The 20,095-nt window shown below is 41.1% G+C and overlaps 1 protein-coding gene across 1 annotated transcript in view; it reads left to right on the forward strand.

Annotated features, from left to right (window-relative positions):
- Window positions 1–20,095, forward strand: part of COL4A2 (collagen type IV alpha 2 chain) — a 180,346-nt gene that overhangs the window by 28,049 nt on the left and 132,202 nt on the right. Inside the window, exon 4 of the mRNA XM_087716708.1 lies at window positions 15,058–15,138. Within this exon, the coding sequence (XP_087572834.1) occupies window positions 15,058–15,138 (81 nt within the window). The remainder of the gene's footprint in view (window positions 1–15,057; window positions 15,139–20,095) is intronic.

Raw genomic sequence — 20,095 nt, forward strand, 5'->3', positions numbered from 1 at the left:
AATCCACAGGTGTCAAACTCATTGCCGTCACATGGCGTTTTGCAACATTTTTTCCCTTTGCAGAGCTGTGGTGGACATGGCCTGTGCATGATGAATCTGGCCCATGGGCCACCAGTTTGACACCCCTGCCCTAACCCTTACTGAATTACCAAATAACAGAGTTTAGAAGGGACAGGTCTTCTAATCCAACTTTCTACTCAAGCAGGAGACCCTATACTATTCCAGAGAAACGGCTATCCAATCTCTTCTTAAAAACTTCCAGTTACGGAGCACTCACAACTTCTGGGAGCACTGATTAATTATTTAAGGAAATTTCTCTTTAATTCTATGTTGGATCTCTCTTTGAGCCATTACTTCTTGTTCTGCCCGCAGGTGGTTTGGAGAAAAGCCCAATCCCTTCTTCTTGTGATATACCACATTTTTCTTAAAAGCAATCTAGCTTTCAGCCTGTAGAACTTTTTTTAGTTTATTTTAATTCATATTGTGATAAATTTTGAATGACATTATTGTTGTGGCCTAGTTTATATAGTCTCTTTATTCTGAACTGATTTGATTTGTATACATGTTTTAATTTGAACACATTGAATTATTGTAGGCTTTATTGCATACCACCCAGAAAGACTATTTGGTGGTTTAAAATGTTAAATAAATACATAAATAGAATCCAGGCCAGCCAACTGGGAGTTCTACTTCTAACTTATGCTGACAGCAACCAGCTGGTTTATATAGTATCCTATGAGCTTTTAGAGGAAATGCAAAATGTCTCTAAAGCTTTACGTTTAGCTGCATCAGTTAAGAAGATCCTGACTCCTGCAGGCCATACTGAAAAGCACCAGGAGTCAAGGACATTTTCCTGCAGATAAGTAGAAGGAAAATTGGCCCCCAAAATAATAGAGGAAAATGTTTGTTTATTTTGACTTTCTTGATGGCAAGCATGAGATCAAGGGCTATCTCTTTTTTATTTTGCAAGTTGCTTTTGGAAATAATGGTCAAATAGCAGGATATAAATCTAGTCAAGTAAACATTTTTGGTTTCAATTAAAAAAAATAAATTCACATGGTTTCTAACTATGACAAAGTAACTGATTAGGTGATAAACAGGTTATCTCTTAGGTGTTCTAACATAATCATAGAATCATAGGGCTGGAAGGGACCTTGGAAGTCTTCTAGTCTAACACCCTGCCAAAGGCTGATGTACTTTTTAAATCCTGGACAAATGGTTATCAATTCTTTTCTTGACAACCTACAGGATGGGGCATTCACAACCCACAACTGGGAGGCAAGCTGTTTCATTGATTAATTGTTCTCACTGTCAGTAAATTTCTCCTTAATTCCAGCCCCTCAAATACTGGAATACAGCTCTCACCCTTAATCCTTCTTTTCATTAGGCTAGGCATACCTAGTTTTATTAACTATTCATCATACAGTTTAGCCTTCAGCTCTCTTATCATCTTTGTTGCTCTTCTCTTCATTCTTTCTATCATCTCAGTGTTGTATTGTGGTAATCAGAACTGGATGCTGTATTTTAAGTGTGTCCTTACAGTGTGATATTAGCACTTCTTGTGATCTTGATACCATCCATGTGTAAATGCAACCTATGACTACATTGGCATTTTGGGGAGCTGCAGCATACCACTGGCTCATACTTAAGCGATGGACTACTAGGACACCAAGATCCCTCTCACAGATACTACTCTTGAACCAGGCACTGCCTATGCCCATGATGGTGAATCTGTAGCAAGCGTGCCACAGTTGGCACACGGAGCCATATCTGAGGACACACGAGGTGTTTCCCTATGTCAGCTCCGGTGCTGGCAAGTTGATTTTCGGCCTTCCAGAGGGCAGCGGAAGCCCCTATGGCCCTCCCCAGGCTTCAGGAAAGCCTCCAGAGCCTGTGGATGATAAAAAACAGGTTCCTTCCGGTTGGGCCCCTTTTTCGCCATCCACAGACTCCGGAAGCTTTCCTGAAGTCTGGGAGGCCTGTTGGGCAAATTTTCCGCTATCCATATGCTCCGGAGGCTTTCCTGAAGACTGGGGAGGGTGAAAAATGGCCCAAAGGGGCTACTGGAAGTCCGGAGGCTTCAGTGAGGTCTGTGCACATGCATGGGGGGAAGCGCGGGGGGTTGTGCGTGCATGCACCAGGGGGAGGGCATTGCATTATGGGTGGGGGCTTGCCCACACACACTATTGTGCATATGTGTGCCCTTTTGGCACCTGAACAGAAAAACATTCACCATCACCTATGCTATACCTCTGCGTTTGTTTTTTCCTGCCTAAGTGCAGGACCTTACTTTACACACCACTGAACTGCATCTTGTTGGCTAGGGCTCAATGCTCAAAAATCCCTCTGAATTTTGAGTCTATCTTCCAAATGGTTAGCAATCCCCCCACCTCATGGGAAATAGTTTGTCTCCCTTGTTTCTTCAGTCTCAGAGATACAGATGCTTGGAGGAGCTCCATGTTCTTTCCATGGGGAGAAGTTCTTTGCAGCTGTGGCTCTTCTTGTGTATGTAGTGGGCCTTGAAATGACACTAGAGACTCTTAGTTGTCCTTGGCTGATCTCAGAAAAAAAGAGAGGTTTTCAAGTTCCAGGGCAACTCTGATAAATATATTTGTCCTCCACTGTTTAAAGTACTTTTATCCAGAGAACTTGCAGTTTTTGATTTTTTCTTGGTTTTCTTAAATTGTAAAGCAAAACAAAAAGGAGTAAAACAAAAAACAAACATAGCAGATAAATCCAATCTAAAAAACAACAAACAGAGGTGTTGTGTCCTCAGAGATACGACCGGCACCTGTCAAGAAATGCGGAGAAAAGTCTGATGTGACGTGCCTGCCGGCTGGCAGGAAAAACACAACCTTCCTATTGGTTTCCCATCTGACAGCTGCCATATAAATAGCTATCAGATGGGAGTTGTTGTTGGTTGTTCTGTTACTGATTGGTTCGAGTTAATGTTCGAGTTCTGCTTCAACTATCGCCTCCTCAGTCATTTTAAATTCTAAGAGAAGACTTAAAACTGGCGACAAGGATGTCTTCATCTAACCCACAGCTAATTCTGACGATGGCTGCCGCAAATGTCTTTTCCAAGTTCCGGCCTGAGACAGAATCTTGGGAAACGTTCCTTGAGTACTTAGAATGCTTCATTCAGGCTAATGATTTATCAAGTCTCTCTCTCAACAGAAAGAGAGGGTTTTTCCTCAGTTATTGTGGGCCTAAAATGTTCGTGACGGCCCATGCTTTGGCACCCCGACTCCTGTCCACGCCATACCTTGGAACAACTTACTGAATAAATTGAAGGCGCATACAACCCCACGCCCTTGCATTTTCCTCACAGACTACTATTCCAAAAATGTACCCAAGCTGAGCAACAATCTGTGAGTTGCTATATCGCCTCCCTGAGGGCTGCTGCCATACATTGTGAATTTGGGATTTGGATGCGGTGTTGCTAGAACAATTCATCTAGGGTCTCAGAGATATGCGCCTGCAGCGCAGGCTTCTAGCAAGGTCTGAGCTCACATTAAAAATTGCCATGGATGAGGCGCGAGCGACGGAGATGGTCAAAAAATCTGCATCTGAAATACTTCGTTATCAAATGGCCACAAATCTTTCCTCACTTCCTCAATCTTTCCTCAGTCCACCAAAAGATCAGGCAGAAGATGTTGATTTTGATGTGGATGTCGCTATTAGTTTTTTCTAGCTGTTTGACAATGCGGGGTTCAGCAATAGGAAGGACTGGAATGGATGTTTAAGCTGCAGTGGTAAATACTTTAGGTCTAACTGTAAATTTAAATCTGCTGTTTGCTGCCGCTGCGGGAAAAAGGACCATATTGTGAGTGTGTGCTGTGCCTGGCTCCCTGACAACCGTTCTACGGGGTCTACTGCTACTAGCCACTGTGTTAACGTCAAGACCGGCGGCACACAACATAACAGTTTTGCTATTGGGGACCATGATGCCGATCGCTCTGAATGGACTATTGACTCTGCCTCTGCAGAGAGAGGGGCGCGCGGTAAGATTCACCTCCAGATTTTTTGGGAGGGCAACCCCTACACCATGGAACTTGATACAGGATTGGCCAAATCTATAATGTCCTGGGACACGTTGCACCGCCTCTTGCTGAACTTGCAGTGCCACCAACTGTCATCTACCCAATGCCATTTGAGGAATTACCAGGACAACCCTATCCCTATCATAGGCTGTGGCCAGTTCCTTGTACAGTATAGACAATTCCGAGGGCAGCTACCTCTCATTGTGGTAGCAAAGCCTTTGGCTTCTTTACTAGGTCTTGTTTGGTTCCAGGCATTAGGATTCTCCATCTCTGGCATTCATTCAACCCTAATGGGGAATGAATTTGAGTCCTTGACTCAGGAATTTGCCGATGTGTTTGATTCTTCCCTAGGTAAATATAGGGGCACTCCTGTTTCCCTCAACCTCAATCCCCATTCCCCTAAAAACATGTAGAGTTCCGCTAGCGTTAAAGGAGAAAGTTGACGTGGAATTGGACAAACTATTAAGGGGTTTAAGAGCCCTTAGACCATACAAACTGGGAAATCCCTATTGTGATTCCACTAAAAGCGATGGCATGATAAGAATCTGCGCGGACTATAAATTGACTTTGAATAAGGCCTTGCAAGCGCATCCTTACTAGTTCCAGTAATGCAACATGTGTTGCACTCACTGGGCCAGGGTAAGGTATTCGCCAAGCTGGATTTGGCACAAGCTACCAGCAATTGCCTGTAGTTGAGAAAACAGCGGCTGTTCAGACAATCATAACTCACCACAGCGTTTTTAAATATTGCTGTCTGCAGTTTGTGGTTAGCGTATCCCCAGGGTTTTTTTCAGAGCCTAATGGAGCGATTGCTCCATGGCATCCCTGGGGTCATTCCTCATTTCAACGATGTCCTGATCGCTGCAGACAGTTGATCAGGACTCGTCAAAAATTTTAGGGGAGTCTTCAGCCATTTCCGTGAGGCGGGTCTAAGGCTGAAACATTCAAAGTGCTAATTAGGGGTATCTTCTGTGGAGTTCCTTGGATACTTAATCAACCAGCACGGCATTCACCCTACTCCAGCTAAAGTGGAGGCTATTACCTCAGCACCTGTGCCATCCAATTGGGCCGAATTGTAGGTTTTCTTAGGCCTTTTAAATTTCTACTCCAACTTCATTCCTCACAAAGCATTGGTGGCAGAACCTCTCCATCGATTGCTCGATAGCTCAGCTGCATGGGTTTGGACTAGCCACAAAGCGCATGCGCTCATGGTGTCAAAAAGCTGTTAACTTCGGCCCCTGTGCTGGTCCAGTATAATGAACATTTTCCCCTGATATTTAAGCCACACCTACCCCAACAGCATGGAGGCTCCTATAGTCTTTTACTCCCACACTCTATCAAAGGCTGAACATAATTATAGTCAGCTTGATAAAGAGGCCCTAGTGGCCGTTGCGGGAGTAAAACATTTCAACCATTATCTTTAGGGCTGCCAGTTCCACTTAGTAACAGACCATAAATCTCTACTGGGCATCTTGGCGGGGGGTAGGCCCACACTGCTGGTCATCTCACCGCGCATGTCGCGTTGGTCCGAATTTACTCTTACATTTTGATTCATAGACCAGAGAAACATATGGGGCATGCGGACGCTCTGAGCTGCTGCCCACTGCCCTCTTTAGTGACAGCCCCAGCCCCCTCGAATACTGTCTTCTTAATTGACGATCTCAACCTGTCCCTGTCATCCACCGATATTGCTCAATACTCATTCAAGGATCCTGTCCTCTCCCAAGTATTGGATTGGGCACACAGAGGATGGCCACAGGACTCTAGGGGCCCTCAATTCCTTCCCTACTACTGACATAGGGAGGAGTTGTCGATGATGCAAGAGTGTTTGCTATGGGATTCTTGTGTCGTGGTTCCACCACCATTGCGACAACCCATATTGGTCTGCCTCCATGAGGGTCATCCAGACATAGTGCGGATGAAGTCACTTGCTTGCAGCTATATCTGGTGGCCCTCAATGGACAGCGGCATCTCAGACTGAGTGCAACATTGCCATTCTTGCCAGCAAGTCTGTCCAGTGTTTCCTGCCGCTCCTGTTCGGGAATGGGACACGCACATTGCATCCTGGAGTCGACTGCACATTGATTTTATGGGTCCAATTTCTGGCCAAACAACAATCGTAGATGCCCTGTCAAAATGGATGGAAATTTTCCCCATGCACAGCACCACTTCCGAAGCAACTATAGCAGTGTTAGACAGGCTGTTTACAATACATGGTCTAACGGACACATTAGTGTCTGATAATGGATCTCAATTTACTTCTGTTACCTTCCAAACATACCTAGCCGGGTTGGGCATCCAGCATGCTTTGGTAGCACCTTATCACCACTCAGGAAATGGGTTGACAGAACGCGCCATGCATTCGGCTAAGGAGGCATTAAACCAAATGGGAACAGTACCCTGGTCCATCAGAATTGCAACTTACCTTCTGGCCCAACATACTACACCCTGCCCTACCTCCAGTAAAAGCCTTGCGGAAATTCTAATGGGCTGCCGGCTACGTACCACACTAGACAGGCTCCATCCTCCTTACTCTCCTTATAGTTCCCCCACATTAGAGCTACCCAGAGCATTTACTGTGGGGGAGGGGGTATTCTCTCAGAATTTTGCGGGAGAACCAAAGTGGCTACCACGCTGGATTACTAAATAACAGGGCCCTGTTCCTACAGGGTCCAACTCAATGATGGGAGCCATTGGTGGTGCCATGTGAATCAGCTGCACTGCCACAACACAGAGGAAACCCCAAGCCTGCGAACCAGACCAGCCTCCATCGACCCTGACGCCGCCTGCTGGCAAGATGTGCCTTTACTTGCTGAAGCCGAGAGAGCAGTTCTCGTTGCAATCTCAACGGATGACACACCTGTTGACGCGGGCCTGGTGTTGGGGGATGGGCCTCCTGTTGATGCAGCTCCACCTATCCCCTCTCCTCCTGGAGACAGCACTTCTCCTCTGTCGCTGGACATGCCCATACTAAGACTATCACAGCACATGCATCAGAGGCTGGCCTATCTGCAAGATTACACGTGCACAGTCTGGGGGATGGAGTGTTGTGTCCTCGGAGATACGACCACCGCCTGTCAAGAAATGCGGAGAAAATCCTGATTGGCTGTGACGTGCCTGCCGGCTGGCAGGAAAAACACAACCTTCCTATTGGTTTCCCGTCTGACAGCTGCCATATAAATAGCTGTTACTGATCGTGTTTGAGTTAATAAATAGTTCTGCTTCAACTATTGTCTCCTCAGTCATTTTAAACTCTAAGAGGAGACTTTAAAAAAGGAAACTGGAAAAGCATTTTCAACCTGATGAGTGAGCCAAGAGTGGTGCAGTGGTTAGAGTGCAGTACTGCAGGCCACTGCAGCTGACTGCTAGCTGCAGTTCGGTGGTTCAAATCTCACCGGCTCAAGGTTGACTCAGCCTTCCATCCTTCCGAGGTGGGTAAAATGAGGACCCAGACTGTGAGGGCAATATGCTGACTCTGTAAACCACTTAGAGAGGGCTGAAAGCCCTATGAAGCGGTATATAAGTCTAACTGCTATTGCTATTGCTATTGCTATTGCTATTGAAGTCTGTGTGAAGAAGAACTTAGCCAGGCAATCAGAGGTGAAAATGGCTTCCTGAGATAATTTCCTACAATTTAGCCTTGGTCATAGAGAAGTTCTATCTCCCCCTATATCTGCATCTTGCACAGCTGTCTCTTGTCTAACATTGGGACATGACAAATATTTTCTACATCAAGACTTAGGGATTAGGCACACTAATGTGGGAGAAGAGAAGAATCACTCAAACGTTGCACTGTGATTGTACACAAACTGAACTGGTAATCAATGTACTTATCCTCAAAGAAAGTCCCTAGCCAGAATGTTTCAGTATTCCTGCCATTGATCACCCAGATTAAAGACTAAATCCAGGAGTAGGGACCAAACAGCAAATATTAAATCAGTGCTGCATCATATTCACTCTCTTTCATTTAATTCAAGACCCCAACAAGATATTTAGATATCTGTTCCTATGCTTAGATTCTTACAGGTTAAGACCTTCTTCAGAGATAATTTTCATCATATTAATGTTGAATGATGTTGAAGATGTTGTTTCACTTCTAAATTTGCTGTTATTTAGATATTGTGTTCTACGAAACCTGTATAAGCTATATTTTTATTTTAAAATGAAATGATGTTTAAACTGTCTGAGTATTTCTATTATAAACTGTAATATTTGCTAAACTCTCTAACTAAATGAACTAGCTTTAAGTGATTATCTGACTTGTATTGCCACGAGGATTTCCAACTTTTATTCTGTATCTATTTTTTAAATATTTCTGCAAAGAGTATTGTCTCCTGCTTCATTTCACCATTAATCCATCTTTTTTTCTGTATTATAAAAATAGTGTACTAATTAAGAACATAAGAATTTAAAGCAGCTGTTTCTATATTAGACAGAAGTGCCTTCTACAGTTTAACTATCTGTTGTGTAAAGACCCACTTTTCTTTTTATGCCATGAACGACCCTGCATTTAGTTTCACTCATTAAGTTATTGAATGAGATTGCCTGAGATATGAGCCATGCAATGTGCTTTGTGCAAGACTGTGCTTGAAAAAGATCCAGAAAGTGCAGCTGGTTCAGGGATCAATGCTTCTTCCTAACTGGCGGTCATAGACATTCTGGCTGCTGGTCAATCTAGATCAGTGTTTCTCAACCTTGGCGACTTTAAGTCCTGTGGACTTCAACTCCCAGAATCCCCCAGCCAGCTGTGCTGTGTTGAAGTCCACAGGACTTAAAGTCGCCAAGGTTGAGAAACACTGATCTAGAGACTGCTGATGCTTACCTTGGACTCACGAACATTTCTAAAACAGATTTGACCAGCATGTAATATTTATCCATATTTTGCCTGAGCTTAGCATATAGTGCAATTTGGAACAACCTTAAACTTGGCTACTTTATGGTTTAAATGATGTGATCATGGCTACTTCTTTTAGTCCTAGACTATTTCATCCATCCTAAAAAATGAGTTATGGTTTAGTTGCAAAGCAATTAGATCTTACAGCCATTTATTCATTGCTCCTGAAGACTTTTTTTAAAAAAACTCTTTTCATAAAAAGGGAAGATTTTTTCTCATAGAGTGTGCAATAATTGTTTTCAGTAGCTAGTAGCTGCAATTTCTACCACAGCTCCACTGTGTGTGTGTGTGTGAGAGAGAGAGGGGGGGGAGAGGGAGAGGGAGAGGGGGAATGGGGGCAACCAAAATGATTAGAAAGCTAGAACAGTTCCTTAAAGGGAAAGACTACAGTTATTGTAGCAATTCATAGAAATATTGTTATTTATAAAGTAATATGTATAAATTTTTATTAAATATTGGGGATTGCTATATCTATATGATCTGATTGTGCATCATTTGTTCTTAAGCAATGTTAATGTTTTAAATATTTTATAAATGTTTTACATTAGTTACAAAACGCAGAGTATGGAGAACTTCTATTTTTTATTGCCAATTTTAGTATTTTGTGCCACCAATAGCTCTTCCTCCAACACATTAATCTACATTTTGGTACAATTTAAACAAGACATAATCTTCATACATTATCTATCCATGTTTGTGGGCCAATTCTGTTTTTTTTCCTTTTTTGTATAACAGCTTTATTGTTTTAATATAGAAAATAGTAATATAAAATACAAAGAAATATAAGTAATACTGCAAACAAAGATGACTAAACACAGTAGAATACATGATAATGAAAGTAACCATTTTTCAACAACATATTAAATGTGACAAAGCTGTGGATTACAGTAATGCAAATCTCTCTCGCATTACTGGTTCAAATAGGAAGAAGATGCTTCAAGATGGATGGCTCTTAGCACTATCCATCAAAATGGTTTTTTTTAAAAAAAAATTTTATTAACAAACATGTAAAATACACAGACACAAAACTTAGACGGACACCACATTTACACAATACAATATGAACAGGAGCTTCCTATTCTTTATAATAGCAATTATCAATAGATATCACTCACCTTATATTATTTCCCCTTCTATTGTATTTCATTTGGATTTCACCATTCTTAACCCTCTTATTTTACTCATAACTATTATTTTTTAGTTTTGTTATATTCCTTCATTGATTTTTGTTTCTTTCCTTCATCCACCTATACCATTTATCCCATATCTGGTAGAATTCTGATTCTTCTTTTCCCTGTATTTGTGGGCCAATTCTAAATAAGACAAGAGTAATTCAGTCAATCCTGTTATATACGTTTTATGCATTTACTTACGTAGGATTATATAATGTATATAATACCGTATAGGAATTCTCTAGAGAATATTAGAAAAATATTGAAACTGTAATCTATCCTTTTTCAAAATATGTTATGTCAGAGCAGTACATATCTCATTAAAATTCAGATATTTACTAATGTTCTAAAATGCTAAGTAATAATCAATCTGAAATATTTGCAACCAAGTAATACTTTTTCTTAGTAGATTATATTTCTTTAAATATTTGCTTGTTCCCAGGCCTAGACATTTCCTGACTTTTGTTAAGTAGATGGACTCAGTGTCTAATTGAGAGAGGATGTGAACACACCAGATGACATGGTGTAATTCACATGAAGGAAGTCTACTGTTTTGATGTTTATAAGCTCCATATGCTAGTTGTTTGTACTTTGATAAGAGCATTTTTGGAACACAGAACAAACCACAAGATTCACTGCATACTGCTGTACAAAATTCATTCTTCTTTTGTGTGTCAGAAAGGACTAAAAAGGCAAGGAGGTTGTGTGACTTGCTATTTAATAGAGTGTGACTTGCTGTTTAATACTTTTAATTTAACTGAAGAACTATGCCCAAAGATTTTTTAGAGTTAAATACATGGCACATAGGCGATAGATACATTAAAATATGTTAAATTACAAAATTTGTTTAAAAGTTTACTATTCGTATAATTATTTGTGAATAATATCACAAATTTGTGATAGTTATGAATCATACAATTGTGATATATATAATATGAGATAGAACGTACCTAATATGGCCACATTCTTCATTATGTTTATTTGGTTTCATGAAGGAGGAAGATTTTATGATTTCACAGGGACACAGCAACATTTTAGCTTCAGCTACTCATGCCTGCATCCCCCTCCCCAGGAAGCACATAATGGCAATGAGAAGATCCCTCTGGCCAGAGAAGGAAGAGCTGCAGAGTTCTTCCTTCCTACCAGAAATAACATTTGGAACCAAACTAGGAGGTTACATACTCCACCCTTCTCAAAATAAGTATGAGGATGATCTCTCTGTCTCTGTCTCTGTCTCTGTCTCTCTGTCTCTTTCTGTCTGTCTCTCTCTCCCTCCCTCCCTCCCTCCCTCCCTCCCTCCCTCCCTCCCTCTCTCTCTCTCTCTCTCTCTCTCTCTCTCTCTCTCATTTGGGCACAGCATTTAATCAGTTTATGCTTTCTTTATAAATTGGGTGGATGAGTAAACTGTCTTGCCTTTGATGCTTCCTCCTCAAGAATATTCCCATTAAGCTATTGAAATCTAAGCTTTGTAGACAGGGTTTTTTCCCCCAGAATGGTGGTTAAGATTTATTAGTGTCCATAAGTGGCTCCAAACAATCATATATGGTTGTTCCAACCATTTCTGTTAATCCAAGTGGCTGGAGGAATAGAATTAACATCAACAGAATTCTTCATCTATTCAAAGTTATACAACACAAAATAGGAGTACTTTAAAGTGCCTAGTATAGAATGATGCCTTCCACAGTTTGAAGATAACTAGTTGATGACAATTAATCTAGGCTCTCAAGCATATTAATTAAAAAGCCTAGAGAGAGGGAGTAGTGTAGGTGAACTCATCATCTCAATCCTGGAATGAATTTGGATGCTGAATTTAAACACGTGCTAAATGTAAGATGTATACATTCAAAGTATTTTACAGAATTAGGAAAAAGAAGTTTCCATTGTTTTCTATAACTACATTTTCATTTCTATTTTAACTTTATCTGGCTGGAGCGCATATGTGTGATCTAACATTAACTTTTATTTTATCTATCAATGCCTTTCAATGCAAAGGCAAGATATATTGTATTTACCAGAAAAATGACTTTCCACCCTGCTAATAAATATGAATGGAAGAGGAGAGTTTCTTTCCATTTGCTAAGAAAAGTCATAGTACCTGCTATCTGGAACAGCATCCCCCTGGAGATCTGTATAACCCCCATCCTAACCAGCCTCCAAGGAAGATCTGAAAACCTGGCTTTTTTCCCCTAGGCCTTGGTTTAGGATATTTGGTGGGTCTCCAGGTTTGGGAGTAATATCTGTTCCTTCAAGGGCAACTTCGTTCTTTTCTAATGTAACCTTGTTATCATCTTGATTTTTATTGTTGTGAAGCTGCTCAGAATCACCTTGAAGTCTGGCAAAAGAAAGGGAGGGAGGGAGGGAGGGAGAAACAGAAAAAGAAGTCCATGAAATCATGCTCAGTGCTTTTCTTCCCTTTGTTGCTGAAAAAAAAGGAAGAATAAAGGAACATTGTGTTGAAAGCGAGCAAATATGAGAGAGGTACAAATAGCCAAGTGTCAAAAGATCGGGAGAAGCTGTGTTTCAAGAGCATGAAAGTGAACAAGTTAGATTTGCCCTCCAGAAATAGAGAGTGAATGTTAGCAATGGCAAGTTGCTGATGTCCATTGAGGTTCTTCAGTGGGTTCAAGTCTCCATGGCAGTGATGGGTTCCAGATCCCGTTGCAACCGGTATGGTGCAATGGGGCCCAGCGCCTCCCACATACACATGCACAGCACGCACTTGTGCGCAGCGCGCACATGCATCCTTACTTCCTCAACGCCTCTGCAACACTCCAGCAGTTTGGTGGAGTGTCGTGCAAATGCCGTACGCTCTGTGAGCATGTGCAGAAGCACCGAAGAGCTCAAATACAGGTAAGGAGCTCAGGTGGGTGGGTGGGCCCTCCGGAGCACCATACCGGAATGGTACCCGGTGCTCCTGGCAGGCACTGGTACGCCTGTACCGGGGTGTACCGCCTGCAACCCATCACTGCTCCATGGAGACAGAGTCTTGTCACTACTGATATTTACAAAGGGAATGTATGTATAAGCCTCAAGCATACAAGAGCCGAGGTGGCGCAGTGGTTAAATGCAGCACTGCAGTTCAGCAGTTTGGCTGTTCAAATCCCACCAGGCTCAAGGTTGATTCAGCCTTCCATCCTTCCGAGGTGGGTAAAATGAGGACCCAGATTGTTGTTGGGGCAATATGCTGACTCTGTAAACCGCTTAGAGAGGGCTGAAAGCCCTATGAAGCGGTATATAAGCCTAACTATTGCTATTGCTATTGCTACATACTTAAGAGTAAGAGGCATTTAAATCAATTCATATTACTAACGAAAAGCATATATAGTTTGAGTCTAGTTCAGTCCAGAAATGTTTCTCTTTCCTTGCCTAAATTATGAGTTACATGATGACAGAAAAAAAATCAGCTTTAAGCATAATCTTTATTTCCAATAATTCCTCTGAGTCATAAAATAGGTCTTTAAAATTTGCATTTAATTTTAAATCTTTAAAATTAAAATATGGGCAGCTGTATCCCTGTGTGAATCTTCAGTTGTGCTCACTTGCTCAGAAGAAAGTGTTAACTGAAAGTTTTAAAATGAGACTGGACAAATCCATACAAGATAGGACTATACAGAGATGTTCGCAGGATAAATGATAAGTGTCAAAAATACTTCATCCTATTTACACATGCGTATGATTTAATAAGAGAAAGTGGAGTTTGCATATGCAGGAGTGTGGTACTGTTTTTGTCATTCCCCTTCCTTGCAGACATTACTAGGACTATCAGCATCTATGAACTACCTAATCACTTACTAATAAGTAATAAGCAGGTGAATTACTTAGTTACTTATCTCCTGAACCAACAGGCAACATACTACACTGGTGGTATACAGCGCAATTAGTGGCAAAAAAATAAAAAGCTTTTTCCCTTCTGACCATGTCTGTAGCTTTCCTGATTACATCTGATCAACTGGGACAAGGAATATTACAGGAGATCCAGCAGAGCTCTTCTGGGCTCCTTGTGATAGCTAATTGTATCCCAGGGCTTCAAAAATGTGAGCTTTGCTAATAAGATTTGTTGATACCAAAGTAGTGATATCTCTTTATATTTGTGTCAAGATTGCTCTAAGTGCATCCATTTTTGGTACTGTGACTGTGCAAAAATGCTGCTTTATTTTGAAGCCCTTTTGAAGTTGCCTGTCTCCTTGAAGGGCAGAATTAGAGTGGCTTAACCTCCTGGATCTGGATGCTAAATAGGCTTCTGTGCAGCACATATTTCCACCAGACCAAATCAGCCCCTTGACACCTCATCTGTCTCACAGGTGAGATGTTGAGAGGTGTTGTGGGGGCAGTGGTTAGTTTGTTTTCTGGCTATGCAAATTAGATTTATCTCAGGATATGCACATTAATCTTTTTAATGTTTTTATCTGTTTCTTGTCAAATAGATACTATAGGTAGTCCTCCACTTATAACAGTGTGCTTAGTGACTTTTTGAAGTTACAACAGCACTGAAAAAAGTGACATAACCATTTTTCACACTTATGACTGTTGCGGTATCTCCATGGTCATGTGATTTACATTCAAATGCTTGACAATTGGTTCATATTTCTGACGGATGCATTGTCCTGGGGACATGTGATCCCCTTTTGTGACTCTTTGACAAGCAAAGTCAATGGGGAAGCCAGATTCACTTAACAACCATGTTACTAATTTAACCATTGCAGTGATTCACTTAACAACTGTGGCAAGAAAAGTTATAAAATGGGGCAAAACTCACTTAACAAATTTCTCGCTTCTCATTTCTCACAGGTTTTGCAACATAAATTTTGGGCTCGATTGTGGTCATAAATTGAGGACTACCTGTGTTTGTACTCTGTCATTTAAATCTATTCCTGTTTCAGTTGTATTTTTAATTGTTTTTCTTATTGTCAGATTTATTGAACTTTTGAATGTGTCTCATGTTTTTCAGGGAGGAAAGTCCTACACTGGACCATGTGCAGGGAGAGACTGCAGTGGGGGCTGTGAATGTTTTCCAGAAAAAGGAGCTCGTGTGAGTACCAGCATCTTGTTGCATTAAAAATACTATTATTTTAATGAATTAGCATTTTTTAATCACTGAAATCAGAAAATTTGGTATAGGAGTCTGGAATTAAATATTAATGGGTAGGATTAAAATATAGATGAACCAATCCCAGACTTCCAGATTAACAGCTTCTTGGGAGAAAACAAAATAATCTGGAGCTGGACTTTCACACCTCTGTAAACACTCATTTATCAGAGAACAACAGGTAAGTTTGTCTCTTGCATTTACAAGAGTCACTACTGCCTGTTCTTTTTTTAAATCTTGGGAGGATAAATTCAGTTTGAAATAAAGCCTGGTTGAACTCATCAGAAGGGCTTTAAACTAAAATTGAGGAGGGAGGAGGTGACCAATCTTTAGAACACAAAACTAATCATAAAACCCAAGAAAACAAATCAAACAATTAGGAGATGGAGGAATCATACCCATGGAGAGGCATAAAAGTCTCAAATGCTTATATACAAATGCTCAAAGCTTGGGAAACAAACAGGGTGGACTAGAAGCAATAGTACAGAAGGACAATTACAGAAACCTGGTGGGATGAGACCCATGACTGGAATCTACTGATAGATGGATACAAATTGTTCAAAAGAAACAGATAAACAAAAAGAGGAGGTGGAGTTGCATTAGATGTGAGCAGTCTCTACATATCTACAGAAATGCACATGATCAAAGATAAAAAACCCTCCAGAATGTACATGAGTCAATATAAAAGGGGGGGGAGTGACATTGCCATAAGTGTATATTATAGGCCACCCAACCAATCAGAAAAAATAGATGAACTCTTAGCCAATCAGTTAACAAATGTATGTAGGAAGCATACCACAGTAGTAATGGGAGACTTTAACTATCCAGATATCAACTGGGAGACCACCTCTGCAGCAACTGGGAGATCAAAAAATGTCCTAACCAACCTGGCTAACAACTTTATTATCCAAAAGTTAGAGGAGGGAACTAGAAGTAAAGCTGTACCGGACCTAATTGTTACTAATAGAGAAGAAGTGATAGAGGGAGTTGAAGTTGTTGGAACTTTGGGTGGAAGTTACTGTGTCATACTAGAATTGAATATAATGCAAACACAAGCAATAGAAAATAATCCAACCAGTGCCTTAAACTTTAAAAGAGCTGATATTAACAAACTCAGAGAGACCCTAGGAAAAATTCCATGAATGAAAATCCTAATGGGGAAAACAACTCAGGAAGCATGGGAAACACTGAAAAATGCAATCATAAAAGCACAGGCCGGTGTAATACCACTGAAAAAGAAAAACAAGAAATTCAAGAAGAAACCATCATGGCTGCACAAAGAACTCTCTGACAAACTGAAAAACAAAAAGGATAAGCACGGAAAATAGAAAGAGGGACACATAACTAAGGCTGATTATCAGCAGATAGCCAGAACATGCAAAGATGAAGTCAGGAAAGCAAAGGCTCAGAATGAACTAAGGCTTGCTACAAAAGTCAAAGATAATTTAAAAAGTTTCTTTCAACATATTAATAACAAAAAAAGTCAAGGAAACAGTAGGACCACTAAAGAGAGAAGATGGCAAGGAAGTAAGAGGCAGTAGGGAGAAAGCAGAGCTGCTTAACTCATTCATTGCATCGGTCTTCATGCAAAAAGAAAATATAGCCCAACGTACCAAAAAAGCTACTCTAAGGACAAACACGAAATAAAAATTAAAATAAGCAAGAAAATGGTAAGAGAACACACACCTATCTGACCTTGATGGATGTAAATCACTGGGACCTGACAGATTACATCCCAGAGTTCTAAGGAGCTGGCAGATGATATCTCAGAACCATTGTACTAAATCTTTCAAAAATCCTGGAGCACAGGGGAAGTACCAGTGGTGGGTTCCTAGCGGTCCGGTCTGGTACAGCCGAATAGGTAGTAGAAATTGGCCATACCATAGCATACCATTAGGGTTGATGTCTTGCCATGCCCCCATACCAGTACGGTAGCTGGCCAGGGCCCGCTCGCTCCCCTTGCCCACTCAGTCACTGCTCGCTCCCCGTACCCATCCAACATCATGCTTGCCTCGCCCACCCACTGCACGGTGGTGAGGTTGCTTTGGGAGGGGGCAGACGGGCAGCATTCCCCCCCTCCCTGGGCGCCTGCAGCCTCAGAGCTTGCAGCCTTGGAGCAAGCTTTTGCACAGTACAGAAAATCTTCTCACGTGTGTGAGAAGTTCTTAATTGCTTTTATGTGCAAGTTGCTGCAGGCTCCGACGCTGCAGGCGCCCAGGGAGGGAAGGGAATGCTGTCTGTCTGCCTGCCCCCTCTAGAAGCAACCGGGTGGGCCCAGGGATGGTCAGCAGCCAATGTGCCGCTGCCATGTGACCACTCTGGGGGCGCAGCACCTGCCCGGACACGGCTGCAGCCGGCAACAGGACACGAAGGAGCAGTCATCCAGCAGAGTGTCCCGAGGTAGGTGGGTGGTGGGGAGGTTGTGCGGGACTGGAGATGGCAGGGAGGTGGATGCTGAGGCCACCATGGGCGCTTGCAACAGGATGCAGCAGCTGCTGGGTGGCTGCTCCTTCATGTCCCATTGCTCCTTTGCATCCCGTTGCAGTTGGCTTTCTTCTGGAGATCCTTCCTCTCCAGGGCAGAAGGTCTCTCCCAGTCAGGAAACATAGCCAGAAGAAAGCCAACTGCAACGGGATGCAAAGGACCGGTCGACCAGTAGAGCGTCAAATTATTGACAAGTATAATCTTTATTGTCATTGTATTTAAACACAACGAAATTGGACAAATAAAAATCTGAATATTTGTTGAAGAAATCATGTGACCATATTATCAAATACTGTTTTTTATTACAGTGTGACCTTATTCACTTTTAATAAAATAAATATAGTAAGTATGCATGATGATGATGATGATGATGATGATGATGATGATGATGATGATATCTATTCAATCATGTCTCTTAGCAATTCTATGGGCCAGGTCTTCCTGTCTTTCACTATTTTTGAGTTTTTCTATGCTCAGGTTGGTGTCAGTTTTGATGGTGTCCAGCCACTATGTTCTTTGATGGCCATGTAATGAAAGAAAAACATAAAGTTCTAATAGAATTAGTTTTGATTATCAGAAGGTCCATTGTTATTTTTAGAAATTTATCTGGATCATGTTTCTTGACCAAAAGTTAGTTTAGCTGTTGAATATCATTACATGGGGAATCTAATACACACACAAAACTGCTTTGTTCTTAAAAATAAATAAGAATTTCCTATCAGAACATTTAAACATTCTCATTAAAGAGAAATAATCTTAATCAGGAAGAAACATTTCAGTGTCACTTTCCTAATGAATAAATAATACAACAATGAATGCGGTCATTAGAGGTACTGGCATTAAAAAGTAAGACAGACATTTTTCAGATGTTACCCTATTTTTGAAATCATTGTCCTGTTCTTATTCTAAAACTATTAAATAAAGAATTCTGGAGCTTTGAGAATATAATTTTTGAAATGTTTAATGTATTATACAAATGTTGAAATTCCTCAAACTCACACTTGCTATGTATGTTGATATTTGTAGATCTTTTATTGATGCTTTTAATGTTGCTTGATTCCTTTGATGTTTGTTTATTTATTCATCTATTACAAAGAGCAAGGTATTCTCTGGGTGTATTCCCTTGATAAGAAAATAAATCAGATGACTGATTTGTGTGATTGCTACAAAGATGTGGGAAGTTTAAGAAATAATGGAAACACATTTTAAAATACTTTTTGAATTATTAGGTTATATAGCTATTATTTCAACAATATTTATGCGAGAAAAACTTTCATTTTCCATATCAGGATGCAGAGAGCTAACTGATTCAGGAAAACTTTTAAAACTTAATTTCCCCAATAATGTGCACATTTTGATGGAACACAATCTGTAGCCTCTGATCATCCCAGGTTTTAGTTTCTGAAGCCCCAAAGGAAATGGGGAGGGGGAATGAGCTGAGGTCACAGATGTTTGGGGGGGGAAGGAAGCCCTTCCTGATAGCATTTGGCAAGAAAGGAAATACAAGAGCAGATATGTTTTGTTTTGTTTGTGGGTGGGGTATAACTCAATTCTTTAGAGTTCCAACTGATTCAATATCACTGGCTTCCTTGCCTCTGAAATTTGTCCCCTGAAAACTCCAGTAGTGGGATTCGCTTATCAATTCATTTCAGGTCCAGGTCACAATCTACATAACTATGGAGCCACGCCGATTCAGATGATACCAACATGCTGACATAATGCCAGATATAATTCTCTCAAAGGACACTGTACAGAGGATTGCAGGAATAGATTGATTTATCAATATGTATTGCTTCTTAAATTGTATCTATTGGGTTTAATTTGTTCAGAAAAACTCTCTTCTGTGTGTTTAGGGGGATTGGTAGGCAGAAGCAGAATAAATGTCTGTCAAGGCAGACAGTTATACGATTTTGGGAATTGTACAAAACAGTAGTGGGTGGGTGTCTATCTTCTTGCGCTTCCCATGGGCATTGAGATTCCTGAGGTTCAGACAAACTGAATAAGGATACTTAAACATTTGAATGATTTCTTCATAACCGTTTATTTGAGGAGAATCTAAGACAGTGGTTCTTAACCTGGGTTCGATCGAACACCAGGGGTTCAGTGAGTCAGTCTCGCGGGTTCGGCGGAGGTCAAGACACACACCCGACTCATATGATTCGTGATGACACACCCCGCTTGTCCATCATTGGCTGCAGGTGATAACGCCACATCGCTTGGCCTATCTGTGCTGCAGGGAATTTGATGCGCCCGGTAGTCGAATTGTAACTGTCGCGATGGTACGTCGTGTGATTTCTTTCTTAATATTTTAATCCCTTCATACTAACTATGTTGAGCAAAAAAAGAAAGTGGTCGGACGAATATGTACAATATGGATTCATATGTATAACGGAACGTGATGGGAGTCAGCGTCCTA

The sequence above is a fragment of the Thamnophis sirtalis genome, unplaced genomic scaffold (genome assembly GCF_051295495.1).
Source record: "Thamnophis sirtalis isolate CommonGarterSnake01/CBP01778 unplaced genomic scaffold, rThaSir2_p1.2 scaffold_5, whole genome shotgun sequence".
NCBI lineage: Eukaryota > Metazoa > Chordata > Lepidosauria > Squamata > Natricidae > Thamnophis > Thamnophis sirtalis.